At 34.7% G+C, this 24385-nt stretch overlaps 1 protein-coding gene and 1 long non-coding RNA gene across 2 annotated transcripts in view; one reads left to right on the plus strand and one right to left on the minus strand.

Moving 5' to 3' along the window:
* Positions 1-4865: 4865 nt before the first annotated feature.
* The window catches only part of LOC126759557 (neurogenic locus protein delta), a 60317-nt gene continuing 40797 nt past the window's right edge, over positions 4866-24385 (plus strand). Inside the window, exons 1-2 of the mRNA XM_050474434.1 lie at positions 4866-6319; positions 23218-23529. Of these exons, the coding sequence (XP_050330391.1) occupies positions 6260-6319; positions 23218-23529 (372 nt within the window). The 5' untranslated portion in view covers positions 4866-6259. The remainder of the gene's footprint in view (positions 6320-23217; positions 23530-24385) is intronic.
* On the minus strand, positions 8418-9748 carry LOC126759671 (uncharacterized). Its single transcript, XR_007667040.1, has 2 exons — positions 9526-9748; positions 8418-8891 (listed from the first exon to the last, which is right to left on the minus strand). It is a non-coding gene; the product is annotated as an uncharacterized LOC126759671 (long non-coding RNA).

The following is a 24385-nucleotide window of genomic DNA, read 5'->3' on the forward strand; positions in this document are numbered from 1 at the left end:
TTTGCTAAATATCCCTGTTCCTTTTTTGTTTTTGTTTTTAGCCGTTTGATGTACACAGGTTTTGCGCGTCCAGCTAACAGATTTGCGGAAGTTGATCAGGTGCAGGTCGTAATATTTTATTGATATTTGATTTTGAGATTCACTTGATTAGATTTTACGTGCACATGACACGCAATGGGCATTACAAAAACAAATTTCTTAAGAAGCTGGAGGAGAAAATATTCGTCAAAAGCATGTGTTGATTTAATTAGTCTCGAAGTATATTAATTTTTATTCAGCTTGAAGTTTATTTTCTTAACATGTGCGGGCACTACATTCGATCTTCGAAGCATTTTTAAAATACCCTAGACTTAAGATTTCGTCTCACTCTGTTTTCTTCTGTTTAGAAACTCCCGAAGAGCCAACTTTACAGAGAAGAGTATTCTGAAGTTTCTACTTAAAGCGGTCTAACATTCAACAGCTTTTTTTCTCACATGAAGCGCCTCCCAGCATTCAGATCGACAATTTTTGTTGACAAAAACCGTAATTGGTTCAGATTTTTGTGAAAATCAGGAAGTAATCATGTAATGGCATGCAGTAAGTAAAAATCCATGTATTGTTTCAAGGGTTTTCATGACAAAAACAGAACAACATTTAAGTAAAATTGATACCTAAAAGCTGAAATGAATTGATAACAGTTATGTGCTGGATGAAGTATAAAGGGTTCCACGATCCCTTAGATTAGGTTTGGTTAGGTTATGTGGACGATTGGAACAGGGATCTCACTTGAAGAGCTTAAAACCTTCGTCCAACGGTACTTGAAACTCCTGTGTAATATATAACAAGACACTCACAAATAGACAAAACCTTTGAGCTTATCACAAAATTTGTTGAGACGGCCAATGTCAGTGTCGCCTATGTCTCCTGGTTTGCCGAAGTTGAGACTGCCTCAGTTTTTCAAAAGCAGTGGAGGAGAAAATAACTGGTTTCCTCATAACTCTACATCTACTAGCACCTTACAATCAGCTACTTCTGTCTGAAAAACACTACAATGGTTCGTTGTCTTAAAGCTAAAGTTGATAAAGTTGACAGAGAGCTCATTACGGAAAACTCTCCATCCTAGCTTCCACCCATCCGTGAAAAGACTCTCAGCGCCTCTTTTCCAGGGATTTCCTCTCTGTCTCTTAGAGCAATAGCCATCTACTCTTTATTTGTATAAATCAACAAATTTATAGATCCGACATAAAGCGAAGTCTTTTAGATTTAAGCTGGAAACATATATATTCTTAAAATCTCTCTAATCTATTATATCCCCAAAATTATGTCTTAAGTATTCCGACAGCAACCCAAAATACATTTAGTAAAAATACTAAAAATCATCCTCAACCGTCCCTTACGTGGTTTTCTGTTTTTTTTTTTCGAGAATATTCGAACGAATCTTTCGCATCCCGAATTCGAAGTCGGTGGAACGGAAGCGTACACCTTTCAACGCGTGGGAATTTCGTGGAAATCTTCCCAAGCATCAATTCAATTGTACTTAATGAATGTTAACTTCCGCTGCTCGGAAGCATAACAGCGCTGCTGCTGCGCAGGCGTACGCGGAAATATTGCGCGAATCTCGCCCACACAAACCGCAACGCCACAAACAGCAAAACGCTTATGCAATAATTCTACGAAAATATGCAATCTACATGTATGAGTGTAATTGCAGCAAGCACAAACTCGTGAGCGTCGTACCCAGTTATCCTTAACCGACACATCCTTATCGCATTTCTGGTTAAATAGGAAACAGCGGTACGCGCAATCCATCACTGCTTTGCATAAACTGGAAATCATGCCCTTGTACGCACCAACAAAGTCTGAGCGCTCTCCTTCACTCTCGCTCTGCCTGCTGCGCTGCACATCCTTATTTGCACCTTGTGCTGCGTCCTTACTCGTGTTGCAAACGGACCAGTACTTCCGGTCGTTCGCTCAGGACAAGTTCCCTCTACACACGCTTAATACATACATACATATTTCCAGTTGTCTGCTGTTGTTTTTGTGCACGCAGTATTCGTTTTTTAGCGTTGTTGTTGTTGCCCATGCTTTTTTGCTGCAGTGAAGTGAGCAGCAGCAGGTAGTTTCCTTGCCGGCCTGTGCGTCTAAATGTGTTTGTTCTTGCCTCGAAATTTCCGTTGCAGGTTTTTCTACATTAAAATAAATATGTACATGCCTACATATATGAAATACACTACATACTTACATATCCATATGTCTGTTTGTACAAATTTCTTTCCAATGCGTTCTTCAACAAGGACGATGTGAACGGCAAATAAGGATATGCAGGAGGAAACAAAGCAAACTCAGTGCTTTAAATTTATTGAAAATATGAAATTATGCATTATAAACCTGTGATAACCATTGAAATTTCGAATTCTGGCGCAGGCTTTATAAGCGCTGGCTTTTTTCTGGCTTTATTTATTTTATTTTCGCCTTCAACATTGCCATTCCTGGAATTTATGCGCTTTTGTAAAGACAAGCCAATAAGTTTGCCGCCAAAATCTTGCTTCATATTACACTCGCACAACAACTGAGGCAAGTTGCCGCAAAGCTCATTCATAAAATTCATTTCATTCAAATTATTTGCGCGCGCAACCAATTTTGTGCCTTCAACCCTTCTCGCCGAGCCTTGAAGATCTTCACAAAACATTGTCCTCGGATTGGCGCGCTGCTCTAAAATTGTATATGCTTACCTTTGCACATATCCTACATAAATGAGCACTTCGTTTTATTGTCTTCTTCATGCTCCAAATTAGTATTTCTTCGTCCATCCGCACTTCCATTATATTTTTGACCCTCTGACAGGTTGGCGTCTATATTTTTTATTTATATTGGTTCTGGTTAAGTTTTCAGCTCCTAGTAAAGAAAAATTTTATATTTATACTGAATTGCAGTGAGTAGATGAGCTTGCGTGATCTAAATAGAAGCTGGGTTTCAATATTTCTTAATCTTCATAGATTAGTTTCACCATTTCAACTCCTTTAATCGGGAAAGGTCTAGCTCTACTTATAAGAGTCTTGTCTTCTCTGAAGAGATCATAATATCGAAATTGTTGTGTTTGGGAACACCAAACTCACAATAAACGACAATCCATGTCAAATTAAACGATCTAGTAGCTTGCTTCGTAGCGGGAAGCGAGATGCATTTGCATACAAGAGAAAACAAGAGAATGCGTAAGTACAAAGAGCTTGACAAGCTGGCCGACAGGGGTAATGCACGGAAATTCTACGAGAAGACGCGGCGATTAACAGAAGGTTTCAAGACCGGTGCATACTCTTGTAGAACCCCCAGAGGTGATCTAGCGACTAATGCCCACTATGGAGGGAAGACTTTTTCAGCCTGCTGAAGGCAAGTGAAAGCATAACATCAGGAGATCTCGAATCCGATTCCCTAATCGATGACGATGGAGCAGACGTTCCATTGCCCGACCATGAAGAAGTTCGAATAGCAATTACCCGTCTGAAGAACAACAAAGCGGCGGAGGCCGATGGATTACCGGCCGAGCTATTCAAATACGGCGGCGAAGAACTGATAAGGAATATGTTTCCTTGATTCTTTGTGGAGTATGGTCGGCCAAACCTTACCAAGGTTACCAAGATTCATTTATGCACATACATATATCACTCTTACTCGAATGATCATATCCAGAGAATAGTATAGAATATGGTATAGAATAATGGATAAAATCATTTAGTAATAGACGTTATTATATATGTACATCGTGTAGAGGTCGGTTACAAATATACCTAAGAAACAATTATAAATGGTGAGTTTGTTTGTGTTATGATCACAATCAAAATCGTAAAATTTGGAACAGCTAATAAAAACAGAAGAGAAGGGCTCAGGAAGCAACAGAGGAACAAAACCAATAGTTTATCGGAAGGAGTATTTTTGTGGCAGGTTCGTCGGCCCAGATAGCAGCCCCACTAACAAACTAGGAAACCTGCGCTAATGACGCATCCAACTGACAGTCGGGTCTACGTAACCGCAACGGACCCCGAAGACCTCGGTAGAATTCTACCGCTACCACAGCCCATCTATCGATGTTACTTGGTTACTGAAAACATATGTACGCACTATATTCAGATTTATTTTATGAAAAATTTCACAAATATTTAAAAAAAAAAAATATTATTGAATAATAATATCACAAATATCAGCAACATTCACAACTTCTTACTACCAACGACAGTTTGAGAGCCACTACTTGTGTGCCATTCTAATGAGAATGGACTATGTTCCCCCCGCCGATGGCATGCCAACTCCACTCAATGAAAAGTAATGAAAACCGAAGAGTATTACTAAAATATACATGCGCTACAACAACAAATTGTAAGAAAACGCATCCACGTAACGTGCAGCTACCACACGCATGAACACATGTATATACAACTGAAAAGTACTTCGAATATCTACTACTAATCCTACTACTTTTTGCATAGAACAAAACGTTAACACTTTTCGAGCACAAAACCGGAGAACAAACCACCAATTGTGCTCACGCTACGCTCTCACCACGCTCAGCCGTGCGCTCAACGTAGCCAAAGAGCAAATGCATGCAGCCAAATGTAAGCGATGCAACAACAATAACAGCGAATGCATTGCATAAAGCAAACAACGAAAAACATCTGTCGACGGAGCAGCTGCCGTTGCGCTTGTAGGTGCGAGCAGAGCCACAGGCTGGCATGCCGGTATGTGCCACACTACTCGCCCTAACAGAGCCAAAGGTGCGACGCCATAGAGAGCAGAGAATGCAGTTGGTTGTTTTGCTCGCAGCGTTGTTGAAGTTTTGCGGGCGGCAGCAACTTGGCGACGTAGCGTAGCGGCAGTTTTGAATTGAAGTTTGCGTGAAGAACATCGTCGGGTTCTGCGCATCGCACAACGCTAACAAAACCTGAAGCAAACACACAACAACAACAAAATACATTTTACAACTCTGCTGCTAGAGTTCTAAAAAGTAATTGAAATAAGAAGCGCTTGAAGACGCACCAAGCTAACACGATAAACACGAAAATACTCGCCGAATTTGTACGCGATGGTGCAGTGGCGCGCTCAATGAAGCAATCAGAAAATTATTAAGCGAAATATTTAAAATTATTGAAAAAAAAAATACAAAGTGATACAAGTGCATTTGCTGAAGAAGACAGAAGAAGTTCTGCATTAAAGAAATTGCATTGAGAATTTGGCTAGAAAAATTAGTGCAATTGTTCACAATCATTCCATGTGCTTTTGTGCTGCGAATCAGTTTTCGGAAAACTCACACGGACTTGCGCTAGTGAAAGAAGCGTGGCGACGCGTAATTTACATGAATGCTTAAAACTTTTCATTAAAACGCTTCAAGCGCTCTGAAAAATAAAGGAACAAGCTTTTCACAAAAAATAGCGAACGTGCGTGAGGCAAATTTTTTCATAAAAAATATTCTACAACAATACGCAAGTGTACCGTTACTTTGCATTACACGGTCAACGTAGACAACGCCGCTGAACACGCACGCAAGCGAACTGCGCAGCGCGGAAATGTCAAAAGTTCACGTGCTGTCGCCCACTCAAGTCAAATGCTGATTAGCAGAAATAACGTTATTTTTCGTAAAAAAGCGTAAAAGCTGAAAATTATTTGAAGAAAAAAGCACACTAATAGCGAAATAGTGAACAATCGTAAATAGTGCAAAAGGAAAAAAAAACAAAAAAAAAGTAGTGAAGTGCATGCGCTAGAAAGCAAACAACAGCCGCAAAGAAACACATTAAGCATGCAAGCGGTTGAATAATAATAAAAAAAACCTTAATTAAAAATAAGTTTGTCTAATTACACTGCATCAGTTCACAATCGCGTAGCCATGCTGAGCTAACAGTTAATAAAGTGTTTACTATAAACTCAAACAATTTAGCTGCTAAATACATTTTATATTAAATAATTAAATATATTTTTTATGTATGTTATATGCTGTGCAAAAATTAAAACTACGAAGAAGTGTGTGCAAAGAACAAACAGCTAATTGCTTTTCTGCTACACACTGTTCCTTTGCTGATGTTTTTGTTGGCAAAAACGGGTAGTGGCTAATCAATTTTATTTAATACGAAAAGTATTACTATTTAATGCCATATTAAAGGATATTTATAAAAAATCATATAAAAAACACTTCGCCGAAAGTATTCGGACAGGACTGCTGTTGGGGACAATTCTCAAACGCCGCAATTGGATTAAATAGGATTAACGACAAAGAACACAACGCAAATATATCAAAATGAATTGGATAAAACTGATATCAGCGACAATACTAACGCTCTTTGTCATTGTCAATGAGGTAAGTGTTGAGCAACGCAGGAGATTTTTGGGAATGAAGGTGTTTTTTTTTTTTTGAAATTGTAAAAAGGTTTAATTAATTCAGCGTTAAAGAAAAAGTTGGATTAATAGGAAAATTTTTAGCGATATTAGGTAGAAAAAAATATAAATTATTCAGCTGCATAAAAGTAATATAAGTAATTTTTTTTTTAATTTCCGCCAAGAATTTTTTTATAATCATAAATATGCGTTTATAAAGCGTGTGTTTTAATGCTTCCTTTTTATTTTGCTATTTTTCTTTATATTTTCCTTGCAAACAAAGCTAAGCTGCTACTTGTTTATGCGAACATGCCTTAAGGGCACTTAAGCACACATGTCCTAAAAATGTGAAATTTATTTTAATGAAAATTTAAGCAAATGTGTTTGCCTTTGTAATTTGATCGCTGATAGAAATGCTAGTGAAGGGAGAGTAATTTTATAAGCTCGGACAAAGAAGAGTTAGTTGTGGAATAAACATACAAAGAAACATTGTAGAATAACTACAACCCCTAAAAATAACAATTGACCTTGATGAGGGGCAAGGCATTTCAAAATTTATTTTTGGACATCATACATATGTACATATGTTTGAATTTTATTTAATTATAGAATTAAAATATTTTGGAATACTAAATAAATTTGTTTAAAGTTGCGGCTATAAAGCGAAACAAATCATTATTAAGGTGCCTAGTTGCAACACCAATATGTGGCACGCACTCACTTGCAGTTTTATTTATAAAATATTTTTAGTTGAGCATGACTTTTAAAGAAACATCTGTCATTGCTAAAGTGACTAAGTCACTTGCTCACCGCTGCGTCACAATGGCGTGTCGGCCTGCCAGCCTTTATGCCTGCTTGTGGCTGTCAACTTGTCGCCGCCGCTGAAGTTCCGACCAACTAACCAACAAGCAGTGCAAGGCAGTTCGTCTCAAAGCCGTTACGATGGCACGCAGCGTAGGTCAATGTGCCGCTGGTGATTTCAATACTTAGCAGATAGGCAGGCAGGCGAGCTATGAAGGGAAACATTTTTTTTTTTAATAATAAGCGAGTGTAGGGGAAATCAAGCAGGCAGCATCCAGCAAACTTGCCACCACCAGCAATATGCTTTCTGAATGGCACCTTTGCTTGCTGTAAGCGCTTCATACTGCCCGCCCTTAACCCTTCACCAGTTGCGTTTGCTAAAATATATCAATTTTTTCCTTTTGCATTCCTGCTTTTGCACGCATTTTTTTGCTTTCCACAAAATGCACATTTTTTCTTTGCAAAGCGCTGCTAAAATTACACAATTTTTTATAATTTTTTTCTCCTGTGCGCCATTTCTGACAACTGCTGGTCGCCGAGGAGAAAACATATGTTGGTTGTTGGGTGCTGCCGCCGCCTCAGCTCAGCGTGCTCCTGTGGAGTTTAGCATATATAAATATGTATGTACATATACATATGTATGTATGTATGGATGTAGTGGTGTGCTCGGGTGCATGTAGGATCATCAGCATGATTATCATCTGCTGTTCCCGTTTTTTATTGCCGTTGATTTTTTGTGTGTGGCTAATTTTGCTCAGCTGAAATTAATTTGGTCGGATATCGGCGTCTTGGAGCACTTTAATTTCTTTGCGTGCTTTTTATCTTGCACTTATTTTTATACTTTTTCACTCTTTTTTTATTGAGTTCACTCTCCCTCCCAGCGGCTGTTTTTTCTTGCTGCCTTGGCGCTATCCTTTGCCTCAGCTGAATGCATCTCCTGCGGTCTTGAGAGCAGCTGAAAAATATTTACATGCTTATGCAGCGCAGCCTTACTTCAGTGTGCTGATGTGGCTATTTTAAGTGCATCTTCAAGTCGATTTTTAAAATTAAAGTTTTTGTGTCTACTCTGGCCACATTTTTGAGCTTAAAATAGTTTACACGCATTTTTAAGTCATCCTTTTGTGGGATTTTTTAACTCCTTATTAGATTTGTATTAAAAAATTAATTGTATATAAAATAAAAAATATTACTAAAAAATAATTAAAATAATATTTTAAAATATTTAAAAACATTTACAAAAAGTATTAAAAAAAATATTACAAAATATTAAAAAAAAAATGTTACAAAAAATATTTAAAAAACTGTATTATAAATATATTGAAAAAGGGTAAAAAAAATTAAAAAATTGTTTTTTTTTTAATTTTTTTAATTTTTTATTTTATTTTGTTTTGCTTTTTCGTTTTATTTTTGCTTTATGCAAAAGCTCTTTCATATTTCTTTTCATAATTTTCCTTATCAACATAATCGTCATTCTTTCACATGCTTATTAATTTTCTCTTCCATAATTTATTTAATATTCTTATATGGTCAACCTCCTGCCGTAAGATTGGCATGACAACATGCTGCGCTAATTTCAAGCAATCATACCATGACTTGCTGGCTTTAAACGTCTTGAGACAGTAGCTCGCTGTTGATAGTATCGCTTTATTTTTATTTTCTTTTTCACAAAAAGAAGAAACGGCTGGTGGCTTTTCATGCACAGCGTGCGAATTTAGTCTACGCCAAGCATTATTATTGAACCAACTGATCAGTTGCTATAGAGAAAAAAGTTATTTTCATTATAAAAATACAAAAAAAAATATTTCAAAACAAATAATAATAATGTCAATTAAAAACAAAAATAAATAAAAAAAATATTAATTTAACTAATAATAAATTATGAATTTGACCATTAAAAAATTATTAATATTTTTTATTTTAATTTAATTAAATAAAATTAAAAAGAGATTATTAAATTTTTTTCTAGCTTTATTTTTTTTTTTTTTTCTTTTTCAATTAAAAAAAATTTTTTTTTTAATTTTTTTTTTTTTAAAATTTTTTTTTTTTTTTTTAATTTTTTTTTTAAATTTTTTTCTTTTTCAATTAAAAAATTTTTTTTTTTTTTTTTTTTTTTCAATTTTTTTTTTTATTTTTTTTTTTTTTTTTTTTTTTTTTTTTTTTTTTTTTTATTTTTTTTTTTTTTTTTTTTTTTTTTTTTTTTTTTTTAATTTTTTTTTAATTTTTTTTTTTTTTTTTAAATTTTTTTTTTTTTTTTTTTTTTTTATATATATTTAAAAAATACATTATTATTTTAATGTATTTTTTTACATTTTTATCTTTTTAGTTTATTAGTTCTTTTTATTTTATGTTTTTTATGTCATCATTTTATTCCGTTTGTTTAATAATTACCGTATGAATTCCCTTCGGCTGTCACACTTTTTATCAACAATCGCTTGACAAATTATTAATGCAACTAATATTTTATGCTAAAGCAGCAGAAATACAGAAATCCGAAGCATTGCATTAATTTCACAACGGTTTCGCACTAATTGCCTTGACTAGTCAGCAAACTAATCACTCACACCACGAGTTGCACTTACGGAAGTAGCTAAGTATCTGCCAGATACCACTGACAATGGGGCTGCCACTGAAATTCGCGCGCATGCCGCTAATAAGAAGGGTCCGCAAAGAAAATTAGAGATATGTTGCAAGAACAAAAACACTTTGGAGAAGCTTTGCTTCTTTGCACAACCTGTGTTTAAATGACACCTCAGGCGCATTTATATATATTTAAGTAATACATATGTATGTATATATGTATATGAGAGCACTTATGTGTGCTAAACTTATTTAACACACTGTGCGGCATATATTTTTCAATGCAATATGTGTATGTGTGTGTGCACTTTCGAACAATTAATTCAAACGCGTTTTTGCTTCAACTATTTCTGCCACACACATGTGTTGCTGTGTGTTTGTCGTTGCTTAGTGGTGAACGTCACTCGTCTTAATTAAGTTAACCCGCCAAGAAGAGCGGCGCAAAGCCACTAGAAAAAGCAGGAGGTTCGGCGGTCTGTTGCGTTTTATGCGCCAGCCACTCACAGTTCATAATTTTGCCTCGCTTTTGTTTTATGATTATTTCGACTGCCTTGGCCGTTAATTGTCTTGCCTTAATTTTGTCTTCTGCAACGGCTTGCTTGCACCTACTCTTTGCAACCGTTTTCTTACACGCTTACCATACAAGTGTTTTTGCTGTTGTTGGTTTAATATGTAAAAATAATAACAACAACAACAACAAATTCACTTGGCCATTGTGCGTTTGCTTTACTTAACTCTTTTTCGCATAACTGTAAATTATGCATATATTTTATAATTTATTGAAATAAAAAATGGCTGCCACAGTAAAGTCGAAGCAGCAGTCGCAGTTGAAGAAAGTCGTAACAGTAAAGTGAACTTGGTAACAGCATTCGTAGTATACATACATACATACATACACTTATATGTTTAGGCTTATAAATGTGTACATACATATGTATGTATGTATTAACGGCTGCAGCTTAAGCAGAAATGGCAAATTAACGCAGCAACGGTAATGCAGTCATCTTAAACCCATGCGCCTGGGCCCAAAGCGCGACCAACTGCAAGGGTAACTGCAAGCATGAATGAGTGACTGACTGCTGGCTCGACTTGACTGGCTGACTGACTGTCTGATTGCACGTAAGACGCTTGAGTGCGCGCGCGCGTTCCCCCACCTGAAGTTTATTATTTTTATTAAATTTTAAAATTTTTCTACATTTTTTTCTTCTATGACGAAAGTTGCTATATACCCAGCTATGCATACACAACTCTTTACACACACACACACACATTTAAAGTAGCTGTATATTTGTCTGTGCATGCATAAATATTTATGTTGCATGCCGCTAGTTACTAGAGCGGCTGTAATGCGATCAAATGCTCTGCACATTGTCGGTTAGACGAGCCGGTGTGTGTTTCTTGGCCCACCTGTAACTCAGACATTACTTTACCTCTGCAATAATTTAGATATTTTTTTCTTTCTTTCTTCTTCTATTTTCATAACTTTTCTGCTGTTTGTGTGTTGCTTGGCACCGAAACCAAGTCTAAGTCGCGCTTTTTGTTATTTACTTCTTATTTTCAAAGGCACTCAACCAAGTCCAAGCAACCCACTGTTGGTTGCTGTTGTTTTTGTTGGATTTCTTGTGAGATTTTACGCTTGTGTGGGTATTTTTAACAAAGAAATGTAAACAAACGAAAGATAAAAATGTAAAAAAATATTTTTTTGCGAAGAAAAATGCAAGCAAAATTAATTGTATTTTGAAATTTTTAATTTAGTGAATAAAGGCGAAAATAATGGCAGAAAATTTCAAAATAATAATAAAATATACACATACATACCTTATATTGTGATAAAATACAATTAAATCAAAAAATAAAATTAAATTGGAAAGTATTATGTTAAAAGTTAACTAAAAAAGTATTAAATAAATGAAAATAGTTTGTCAAATTTTAATTAGAAAATTTTTTTTCTATTTACATATATACAAAATATAATATTTTTTCATATACATACATATGTTCATATGTATATACTTGTTTTAGAATATATTTTAGTGAAATTTAAAAAAAATTAAATTTTTTTTTATATGTAGAACGTTTTAACGAAATTTAACGAAAAAAAAAATTTGTGAATTTTAATTTAAAATTATGATTTGTTAAACTGAAAATTAATAGTGTAAATAAAAATAAGTGAGAAAATTAATAATCTAATAAAACAAGTTTTTGACATTAATTTTTTTTAAAGAAATTAATTTTTATATAGTATGTACATACATATATGTATATTTTTTTAGGAAATAATGTTTTTTTTGTTTAATATTAATATTATAAACTAAAACTGAAAAAGCATTGTTTTTTTATTAAATTATAATTTTTTAGCTATGATAAATACATATAAATTAACTGAAGAATTATTAATTTATTAACAAGTTTTTCAAAACTTAACTTTTTATTGCAATTTTTTCTTTATATAAATTGCAAAAATACATTAAAAGTTAAAAAATAATAATTTTAAACAAAAAACACCTAAATCAAAATAGTCAAATTTATAAAAGTCTCAATAATAATGTTGCGTCCGCGACCTTACTTTTGGAAATCGCACCAATTTATAATTTCTTACCTTTCCACCGACATTTTTGGTTCATTCGAAAAAGTATTTAAAAGCGCAGGTTTTCGTCTACGCTGCAGCTTGTTAACGCTGTGCCCAAAGACCAATGTTTCATGGCGCTTTCAGCCAGCGCTTTTAATTTATTTAGCTACACAATTGTATTTCCCATTTTCCGTTTCTCTTTCGCCCACTTTTCCACGCACTTCATGCGTAATAAAGTTCATAAGTTACGATCTATTTATTTAAGTAACGGCGGCGCGCAATATGTGCTGTGTATTTTGCTTTAATGTGTATTACCGTTATACATTTTAAAAAATTGTTTGAAAAAATTGAAAATAATAAGTGAGAAATGCAGCAAGCGAGCAGCGTAATGAGGTCAGCACTTGTCATTCACGGCAAAGAAATATTTATTTATTAGTCGGAGCTTAAAGCTGCTGGCAAGTTGAAGCCAAGCGTGGCATTAAGTCTTAGAAATATTGTTTTTTTTTACATTAGCATATATTGCAATGAAATTTGGCTGCAGCGCGGTGAAAGCGAGTTAAGCACATGCATTTGCAAAAAAATCAAATAACAACAAATTTATACATTTTCGCTTGCATTTTTTTTTTATTCTTTCAATATTTTATAGTTTATTTTTATGATCCCCAACAGCTTGCTGCCTGCCTGCTGTTCCTCAATTTCGCGTTTTGTTATTTTCATTAATTTGTATTTGTCTTTAATATTTTTATTTATATTTTGTGTTGTTGCTTTACCATTCGTTTCTAATTTATGATTTTCTCACGTTTGAGTGACACATTCCTCACCTGAACTGGCTGGCTGGCTGGCACCGCGTTGCCAAACAACCGGCAGACAAGCGTCAACGCAGCACCCCGTTGCAAGCAATCAGCCAGCCATCCTGACACAACGCTTCCACCGCTTCTTCTTCTTCGTCGACAACTCAACTGACTCATAGCAGCGTTGTTGTAGTTTATTGTTGTTGCATTTTGAACTTAAACTAACTGTTATGCAGCAGCGCTTTCGTGTAATTGCTGTGGCAGGGTGGCGGGAAAAACGTGCAAAAGCAACAGAAAATTATTTGAAATACAACAACAATAAGCTATCAAAAACCTTTGCCGCCTTTTTTCCAGCGCAAAACTTTACGATTTGCGGTTTTCGCTGCACACAGCCATACATCATTGGCTTTTTGAGGCTTTGATTTTGCTGCATGCAACAGAAATGGAATAACGTGCAACAACAAAAACAAGCAAAAATCGTAACGAAAACAAAGCGTCTAAATGTCAATGCGCCAAGCAAAGTGCATTTTTGAGTTAGAAGCGCTAAAGTGTGGTTTTCATAATCTAAAAGCAACAGCAATAACAACAACACAAAAATTTCCTGACATATTCAAATTGATTTCTGTTAAATCAATAATACACCTTTGTTTGTGTTGACAGTTGAAGTAAATATATGTTTGCTCATTAATATTTTCGTTGTTGTTGCTTTTGTTTTTGCTCATCTCAACATTTGGCTTCGCCTGTCTTGTGGCATTTGCCCAGCATTTGCGCTGGTGCATTGCGCATTCTGAGGCAGCACTTTGCTAAGAGGCTTGCCTTGACTGCCTCGTGGCTGCTCAGTGGCCGCGCAAGCTTCGTGCGTTGCCTCGTTTGTCGTCTGTGCGACTCCAACAGTTTGTTTGTTAGCGCAGTTTTAATAACGCTTTGTTGTTGATTTTTAATTTTTTACATTTTTTTTTCGAGTTCTTGCCTCGCTTAAGAGGAGCGTAAAATGTTTGCTTATTTGCTTTGTGAAGATGGGTTTTGAAGAGTGACCGGAGAATGTGTTTGAAAAGCGTAAATATTTGTGGTAATTGGAATGAAAATTGTTGGTTTTGTAATTGTGGTCTTTAAAAGTGACTTAATTTTGGAAAAATATGAGAAAAAATACAAACAAAAATATATATATTTTTTAAATATTGTTGTTGTTTTTTTTTATAAAAAAGCATAGCTGACGCAAGCAGAAATTACTTCTAAAGTTTGATTTTTTTTAATAAAAAAAATATTTCAAAACCACAATTTCTTTCTATCTTCCAATCCACACTTGTCACTCTTGACAATTTCTCATACTTCCTCTCTTTCGTTTGATTTTCCAAAACCCATAAGCAAATGATGGAAAAAAAAAACAATTCAAAGTAGAGAAGTCACACGCCAAGCCCGTTGCTGCATGCAACATTGAACATTAAAAAAGTCCAGTTGTTTTTCCTCAATATAAAGCTTGTGCGCATAACACTCGCAGCCAGCACAACGCTTGTGGTCAGCAGTCGCAGCGACTGCGCGTTATAACCTTCCTTCCGTTGTTTGAGGTTTCCATAAATTTTGCAGCCTCCACGGACTGCCAATGTTGGGCCCTCTTTTATTGTTATTAGTTATGTTGTTTTTTTATTGTTACTGTTGTTTTTGTTGTTGTAACAACTGCATTTATGATGGTCAACGAGCAATTTTTTGTTCGCGCTGGACATGATCGTCTGCAGATCGTCCGCAAGATATCTGCTTGCTGCCAAGCTACGCCCCTCGTGTCTCCACTGATATCAGCGACATTACGTCGATCGCTGATCGCTGATCGGCCGACTTGCCTAGCTATACGCGACGTTGATGTTAACTGCTTAGCTGTGACTTGGCGTCGTATTGCTAATGCAGCGTTTTTAATTTACATTCACAAGCAGCAACATTACAAAAAAACGAACGCCGCAGAAGCGCAGGAAGAAGCAGCAACAGCGGAGACTAAAAAAGATCAATCGACACATGCAATTCACAATTTCACATGCAGCGCACTTCTTGTTGTTGTTATTGTTGCCACCTCTATGCAATATTCATATGATTTTTTGCTTTTGCCTGCTTCATTACTTGCCAGTAAGCAAGCAAGTAAGTGTCGCTGTCCGCCTTACCCAGCCAAGTATAAATTTGCGCTCTCAAATCCAGTTTGTTTGCAAATGCCACAATTTCGCTACTCATTTGCTCACCACTCACTCAGCTGTGCTCTCTCAGCGCTCGCATGTTGCACATGTCGCACTTGCAACAATAACAGCAGCTGCAACATTTCGCTACAAACTAACGCAACGAATCCCCACCATAACACCCCCCTCGCGCCTACCAACGCCACACCACACACTCGATCGATTGATCTTTTGTGCCATACACATACATACTTGTATGCATTTGAAGAAGGTATGTCGAGCGCGCACAGCTGTTCGTGTCGACGACTCTCTCAACTAACTGCTTTCATAGCTTTGGGCGTTGAAAAAGCGCCGTTGCAAGCTGGCATTCACCAAGCCACGAAACAGGCTCCGTAAACTGGCTCAACACCCAGCAATGCGCATTTCTCTCAGCTGCTCATCGCGCTCGCACGAACTCTCGCCCAACTCGCCGTGTTCATCGTCGTGCCGTGCAAAGCTCATATTTTTGCATCTTCAGTGTTGCTGGATTTTCGTTGGCTTTATTTCTTAACTCGCTTGCTGCTCAGCACACCGCCACCTCAATCTCCGGTTTCAGCTTCGTCCCCTCGGCATTCGTGCGGCGCAGCGTTTTGCCGTCATTGCCGCCAAACTTGTTATTCTTCGACACCGCATCGGCTTATTGTTGCTGTTGCTGTTGTGTTCGGTTTTGCTCATTTTTCACTATATATCACCATCGTCATAAGAGCTTGGGCTGTCGACGGTGTTGGCGACGTCAGCGCCTGCGTCTACGGCGACGCCGCATCGCTGTTAAACCATCAATGTTGACCGGCAAATCGTATGCCGTGGGAAACAATTCGGTTTTAGTTGAAAAAATTTTTTATGCCTGCACTTTGCTTTGCCTCTTTTTTTTTTGCTTCACAATTTTATTTGTATTTTTATTTGGTTTTATTTTTGCCTTCATTTGCTTTTGTTGCTTGTTTCGCTGTAGTCACGTGTGTCTGTGTGTGTGTAGTTGGCTTTTGGTGCCAGACGTTGGCATGATTGGTCGTTTGACGGGTGCTCGGTTCGTCGTTCGGTCGCGCGTTCGGTTGTTTCGCTCGTTAGCTGACTGGTTGCTTGACTGGCTGACTGCTTGGCTAGTTGTCGAAGTCGGCTTGTTTCACCGCCTGCCTCCCCGCTCCATAAAAAACCCTTCTAAGCTAACTTTATCTGCTGCTTCGTCTGTTGTTTGTTGGTGCTTCTTTCGGTCGTCTCCCTCCGCATTATAATACCTACTTGGCAAGATCAGCGCGCCCGTTTGGGTTAGTGTACGATCGTCGATCGCTCGTTGGCTGGTTGGACTGGCAGACTGCATACTTTGATCGGGCGTTCTTTTGGGCTGCTTCTGTTGCTGCGGCCACCACCGCTGTGGTGTCTTGTATCTCGACTTCAGTCATGCTTACCTACATATTTCTACTGCTTTTAGCTTTATGTTGTTAATGTTTCTTCGTTTTTTTTTTTTCTGTATTTGCTTAGTTTGTTGCTGTCTTTTTAGGCGTTCTCTTAAATGGTGCTTGTGCTGCAGTTTAGAGCGTGTGTAGCCATCATATATGCCTACCGCTTGTTGGTATTGGATTTTTTCACCGCTTTTTATTGCTCTGTTGTTGTTTTAGGTGTAGATTTTGAAGCCTGTCTTCGGTTTAACTAAGTTTTATTTAAGTTTTGCCGTTGGCTGGGATTTGGCGCTGCCCGTTGTGTAGTCTTCTGCGCCGAATGGCTGTCTTTGTTGCTTCGTCGTCTTAGAAAAAGCATGATTCATATTATTTCTTGCGCATTCTTTTTTGGTAGTTTGGTTTTCCACTTTAACTTGACTTTTTGCCGGACTTTGCCAATAATTTGCGCTTTGATTTTTGCGAATTTTTACGCTTTTGGTGTGACGTTTTAAGCGTTCATTTCCTTTCGCTTGCCGTTTGAGTTTTTTTTTCTAATGCTTCATTTTATTTTTTTTCTGTTTAGTCGTAGTTTCGGCTGGCTTTTGGTCATTAGCCCGACTCGTCTGCGCTTACTTGGGCGATCGCCGGCTGCAGCGTGTTAGTTTTGTTGATTTTTTACGGAGATAGCTGCAAGAGGCGGCGATCTGTGCTTCAAAGCCTTTTTTTTGCTTTTTTTTTATTTGTTTTTTTATAATTTTCTTATAGATTTCGTTCCAGTTTAAACCAAAAGTTTGCCTGCTTCTTCAATGTGCCAGTCGCTCTTTTTTATTTTTACCTTTTTTTTAGTTTTAAAGCGCATCTTTTTCGATTTTATTGTTGTGTTTAACTTCTTTATTACATGTGTAGGCTCTTCTTCGTCTGCGGTTTTCTTCACGCCACCTAAGCTGTGCGTGCCTCGATTCGTTTCAGCTTCATCAATACTGTTTGTGCGTTTGTATTGTTGTTTTTTCTCTAATTCTAAGCGCCAGCATAAGCCGCTTTATTTCTTAATGGGCGTTTAAAGCGTGCACGCTCTTTAACCGCGTTTTTTCTGCGCTTTTTCTTCAAATAACGCATCATAACTGGCGCGTCTTTAACGCTATGCTCATTAACTACGCATATCGAAAACGATTTAAATTTCTTTAGTAGCCGCCTCTGTCTACTGTTTTGAGACGCTTCAACCGCTACACATTTCAATCAGCTTTTTGCGTTTAATTTGTTGCTTATGTTTTCTCGTAAATTAACCTCAAAAGTCGTTGCACCGAAAATTTTTAATTAAACGTGAGATCAATTGTTTACATATACATATGTATGTATGTAATTACATTTTCGCGCTCTATTATTTGAAAATTGCTGGCAATTTACACTCTTTCAGTTCTATTTTTTTCTATTAATTTTTTATTTATAATTTTTATTAATTTTTTAAAATAATTTTATTTTTTTTGTTTTATTCTTATTTTTAAATTACCTTTTATATATTTTAATTATTTTTTTAAGTTTCTTAATTTTTTTTGATTTTTTTTTTGTCAAAAAAAAAGTTATTAACTTTTTTAATATCATTTTTTATATAATTATTTTTTAGTTTTTATTTTTTCTTTTATTATTATTTTACAATTTTTTTTAGTATTTATACTTTTTTAATTTTTTATTTTGTTTTGAATTTTTTTTTACAGTTTTTAATAATTTTTTTTAGTTGTTTTTTACTTTTTTATTTATTTCTTTTTTCTTTTTATTTGGTTTTGTTAATTATCTTATATTTTTTTTTCCTAATTTTTAATATTTTTATCTTAATTTTTCGATTTTGTAATTTTGTTAATTTTTATATATGTATGTATGTATGTATATTTTTCTATTACAGCTTTTCTAGTTTTTTTCTAATTTTCTTCCTCCTCTTTAAACACTTCGCATGCATGTGCTGTCGCCTAGCTTCGTCATTCTCCCAGGCAAATTAGCCACACCAGTGCTATCAGTTTAAGCGAGTAATTAAGTAATTAAACAGCAACGCTCACAACGCAGATGCACCGCTGTCTAGCGCTAATAACAACTACAAATATGTAACGTTGTATAATAAAGTGCACAGCTCTATTAGTTTGCAAAGTAACAAGGCAAAAAATAATCAAGTTCACTTCCTTGCCCGACTTGCTTGCCGCTTCTACCAAAGAGTGCCTCACAAAAGTCTACACAACTCTTTGCCACACTGCTCTCAGGGCGTCCTTGCATAGTTACATTTACATTACAAATATACATATGTATATATACACTTGTTTATTTTTCTTTTTTGTTATATAATTTTTTTCACATTTTTCTTTTCCCCCGATTTCCCCATTTTGTTATGACGATGACGTCGTCTTGTTAACAATTAAATTGTCATTTTAACAAGCTTAAACTTGTTGTAAATGTTAATTGCCGGACAGTTATAAATCAGAGCACTGTGCAGCTTACATTTCTTTGTATTTGTAAATATATATGTGTGTATGTATGTGTGTGTGCCTATTTTTGGCTACTTAAACGCCTGCTGCTGCGCGTTTATCCAGCAAACGCTGGGGCGTTCAGCGCGAGGAAGCCTTTCTGTCTATTTGCGTGTGCTGTTGTTATTTTTGTTGTTGTTGCTGCTGTCGTACACTTGTTCGCTCCAATTTTTTCTGCTTGTTTTCTTTTTGTTTAATTTTTTATGCAATGTTTACCAGCTTGTTTCTTCGGCTGTTACTTGCGGCGGCTGCCTCCATTTTTGGTTGTGTATTTAATGAAGCGTTGATTGCTTGTCGGTTTTTTCTTCGGCTGCGTGTGTTTGGCAAAAAATTGTTACCATTTTTATTTAATTTCTTCATTATTAAGCATTTGCTTATTTTCTTACAGCAAAAAGTAATGAAGAATGTCAAAGTTTTGTAATGCCTTTTTGGTAAAATTTTCCGGCGTTTTTCAATAACGCTGTATTTTGTTGTTGCTTTTAACGTTAGCGGCTATTTTCTGAAATTGTCAGACGACTTTTAAGTTTTTTTTAAATTTTTAAACTTATTTTTTTTTTTCAAAAATTTTTTAAAAATATTCTTTATTTATTTCATCTTTTTCTTAAACCTTATTTTTAATTTTTCTGTTTTTTTGTTGTTCTTTATTTTCTAAATTTTTTGTTTATATTAAAAAAAAACATGTATTATTATTTTTATATTTATTTTTTTTTTTTTGTATGTTGTATACATTTACTAAGTCTCTTGTTTGGACATTTAAAATTTTTTTCCCAAAATATATTTTTATGCACTTTTATTATATTATTAATTTTTTATTTCATAATTTCTGGTTTACATTTGTTTTGTACTTTTTCTTTGTATTTCTTGTTATTTTTTTTTTAATTTGTGTTACTAAATTTTTTTTAATTTTTATTCTTTTTTATTTATTTTTTTTCAATTTTTTAATTTATTTTTTAATTTTTTTTAATTATTTTTTTATTATTTGTTTTTGTTTTTTTTATTTATTTTTTTTTAATTTTTTATTTTTTTTTATTTATTTTTTTTTTATTTTTTTTTTATTTTTATACATTTTTTTTGTTTCTTACATATTTTGGTTTCATAATTTTCTTTTTTTATTTGTATTTATTAAATATTTTTTTTGTACCCTTTATAAATTATTGGGTTTTTATTTGTTTAATTTGTGGTTCGCATTTCTTTATTTTCTCTTCTCTTAAGTCATTTATTATATTTTTTCCGTTTTTTATATCTTTTATAATTTATTTTTAACATCTCGTAATTAATTTAATGTAATATTTAATATTATAATTCGTTTTTTATTTCCAACGGCTTCCACTCCTGTCTCATGCCTTCTAAATTCAGCTCCGTTGCCTTGCCGCGCTCACTTTTTTATTGCTTTTATAAATATGTTTATGTTTGTGTGTATGTACATATGTATATCGGATAAATTGATTTATTAGCATAAACTGTTTCAGCTACTTCTTGTCATTAGTCGCTCACTATCGATCATTTGTGAGCTATAAAAGCAATTTACAATAATTTGAAGATATTTCTCAGCGTTTGGTTTCCCCACAACGTTATTTTTATAGCGCTTAGCATCCGCTTAACCCGATTTATTTAAGCCCTGTTTCATTTTTTTCCCTTTAAATTGGAATCGATTTGCTTAGACAGACAGTGGGTCTCATTTTAATGTGTACCGCAAATCGAAACCAACGGCTTCACGTTTTTTATCACATCAATTAGCATATGTTGGCATAAAATCTAACGATGTCTTACTGTCTTAAGTTGTTGTTTTAATCTCTAATTTTAGTTTAATCTATGATTTAGCATTTTTCCATTTTTTGTTTTTTTTTTTTTGTGTTTTTAACATTTTGTGTTAAGTTTTTTGTTCGATTTCGCCGCATCACTTAATCATTTTCTAATTAACTAGCAAATTTATGTAGCAAAACAATACAAAGTGGCGGCGCTGATTGTTTCCCTTGTCTTCTCGCACATTAAGCCGAATTTGCTGTTGCTCCGTCCATCAACACTCCGCTCGCCAATAAAAAGTTTCGCTAATAAATGCCGACAGTTTTATCACCCAACAGCAGCTGCGAAAGCAAAAACAAAAACAACAAAGTAAATTAACTAAAAATGCGAAAATCGCCGCTGCCATTTTTGGGCTTTTATCAGCGTTTGTTGTTGTTGTTGTTTTGTTTTTTGTTAATTTAAAAATCTGCCTTTTTAATGCCGCAAATCAAATTATGCTAATTAGACGCCTCGTTATCTTTATGACACTTTGCATATGTGTACATTTTTTATTGCTGTTGTTTTTGTTTTGGTATTCGGAGTCGCAAGTTCCTCGTAAAGCAGTTCGACACATGTCAGCAAAATGTTTCTCTTTGAAATGCAAGCCTGTTTGTGTGTGTGTGTATATTTGTGATTTGGTGGGAAGCGCCGCCGTGTAGCAGCGTTGGTGTTGCGGGCAAACAATGAAAATTTCAAAAAAATTGTGGGGAGAAAGACTGTAGTAAAAGTTAAATATCACACTATTAAAAATTTAAATTTACGAAAATTAAGGAAATATTATAATGTTAAAAAATTAAAATCTTAAATTACTACCTTATGACTATTTTTTAATTACGAAATAAATAAGCAAAATATTTAAAATGTTTAAATAATAAAAATAATCCAAAAAAATCAAAAACACAAAGTCAAAAAACTAATAAAAATTAAAAAAATTAATAAAAAATAAAAAAATTTAAAAAATTAATTAAGAAAATTTTAAAAATTAATAGAAAAAATTAAGCATTAAAATAGAAAATTCAAAATATAAGTGCAAAGCTAATTAAAAAAATTAAATTTAATGTTAATTTAAAATCAATTTTAATTTTGTTCTTAAAAAATTGAGTTCAGCACAAACAATTAATGCAAATCAATCAAATTGTATTTAATTTTTTAAATTCGAATTTAAATATTTTTATTTTTTTATATAATTTTTGTATGTACATATATATTTTAGACTGTGTTGTTTGAGAAAAAAGTTAAAGTCTTAATCATCAATTGCTTGCTTTGTGGCACAAACTTGTCCTTACAAATAAAAAATTGGAACAAAAACAATTGCAACAACAACAGTGCGCCAAAAATATGCACGCCAACAACACGTAATTTACAGCTCCGCGGGTTGAGCAAGCGGCCGAGGCGTTCGGTGATCGAACAGCCGTCCGTCCGCCGGCTTTCCAGCCGACTGGCTTCAATTCACCAATTTCTTCATTTGTATCGCCTTGTGCTTTTATTTTAATTCCACGCGCTACCTTTTTGTTTTTGCCGCTGCCGGCCGACAAGAATTCTTCAACTTGAGCTTATTGTCTCTCAGCATTATAGAATTTGCCGCGCCGTTTGTCGCCGCTGCCGCTGTGTTCGCTTGACTGCAATTTTGTAGCATTTTGCTTAAATACCACGCTGAAAGATTTATTGTCATGTTGCAATGGTAACTTGCCGGCTGGCTGGAATTCGCTTCTTCACAAGACTTATGCGCAGCAGCGCGGAATGCAACATCTTTTAAGTGGAATTGTTGGAAGGCCAGCGTTGGTGCCGACAAGAAGCGTTGAAAAAGAACAAAATAAATTACGTGTTAACCGAAATGAATTGCTTTATAATACGATTAGTTGGCGGCGCGTGCAAATAATTTAAAAATAATATTTAAAATAAAATTTGTTTGTCTTTGCTGGGTGGATGATGAAGCTGCCAGTGGGTAGATCAAACGATTATTTTTGTGCAGTTGTGAATTTTAAGACAATTTTTTAACTAAACTAAAAGTCATATTTTTATTTTTGTAATTTTTTTATTTATTTTTATTACGATTTTTTTTAAATTTTTTTATTTATTTTTATTACGAAAATTATTTTTTTTTTAATTTTTAAATTGTTAATTTTTTTTTTGAAAAACTTGTGAAATTTTTTTAATTTGTGAAATCATTTAAAATTTTTTTATGTATTTACTTAATTGTTGATTTGTATATATTTTTGTAATTTTTTTAAATAATTTTCTCTTCAAAAAATACTAATCATCACGTTTATGCTCTCCTTTCTCCAGGTCCACAGTTCCGGTTTGTTCGAATTACGTTTACGTTATTTCAACAACGATTACGGTCGCGACAGTGAGGGCAATTGCTGTAGCGGCATTTCCGATCCGCAAACAGGCAAATGTATCGGTACATGTAAGACACGGTTTCGCGTTTGTCTCAAACACTATCAAGCCAAAATCGATACGACATCACAGTGTACGTTCGGTGACGTTGTGACGCCGGTACTCGGAGAGAACTCGGTAAACCTAACGAATACGCAAAAATTCAAAAGCAAAGGCTTCACGAATCCCATACAGTTCGCCTTCAATTTTGCATGGCCGGTAAGTGAAAAACACTTTTTTCCAACAAAAATTTTATTTTTAATTAAGTTTAAGCTTATTATGTAATATTAATTTACTAATAAATTAATTAAAAATCCGAGTCGTTGTTAGCAAGAAAAAATCAAAGAAGAAATAAAACAAAAGTTGTCGGCTAAAGCCAGGAAAAAGTTCAAAGTTATTGCCGCACTCACCGCCCAACAACGAAAAACACTAAAAAATTAAATACAAAATTTTACTGTTATATTTTTACGCCTCTTTATTGTCTATTTTTGCCGAGTTTTTGCACAGCAAAGTGAGGACACACACACACACGCGCACACATAGGCAAAACGCTGCTATAAATTAATGCCTCACAACATTTTCGAGTTATTTTTAAACAAAATCCAAATGTATAGATACATTTACAACAACAAAAGGCACACTTCGTCGTCTATAGGCTGCGGCGCGCTCGGCTGTCGAAACGGGAAGTGATTTGCTTTGACTTGCAAAAGCTAAAATAGTGGGGAAAAAGTTTACGGTTGTTTTTGTTGCACTTACACGACTGTCGCGCATCATATGTTGCATGCAACATATACCTACATATAGCTGTGTGTGTGTAGACATGCGTTAAGCCACGCTAACTTGCCGCACTAAGGCAGCCATCGCAGCGCTTGCCAAGTGGCACATTTTCGCTTCGTGTTGGTATGATCTTTTGCCGTTGTTGTTGTTGGCCTTTTATGCTGACTGATTCATAAAATATGCATGTGAGTGTGCGTATGTGTGTATTTATGGTTTATAAATAAACAGTTAGAGCTTATATTTAATATTTTAGTGTGGATTTAGTTAAGCATTTTTGTTGTAGATTTTGTTTTCTTTA

The sequence above is a fragment of the Bactrocera neohumeralis genome, chromosome 2, assembly GCF_024586455.1.
Source record: "Bactrocera neohumeralis isolate Rockhampton chromosome 2, APGP_CSIRO_Bneo_wtdbg2-racon-allhic-juicebox.fasta_v2, whole genome shotgun sequence".
Taxonomy (NCBI): Eukaryota; Metazoa; Arthropoda; class Insecta; order Diptera; family Tephritidae; genus Bactrocera; species Bactrocera neohumeralis.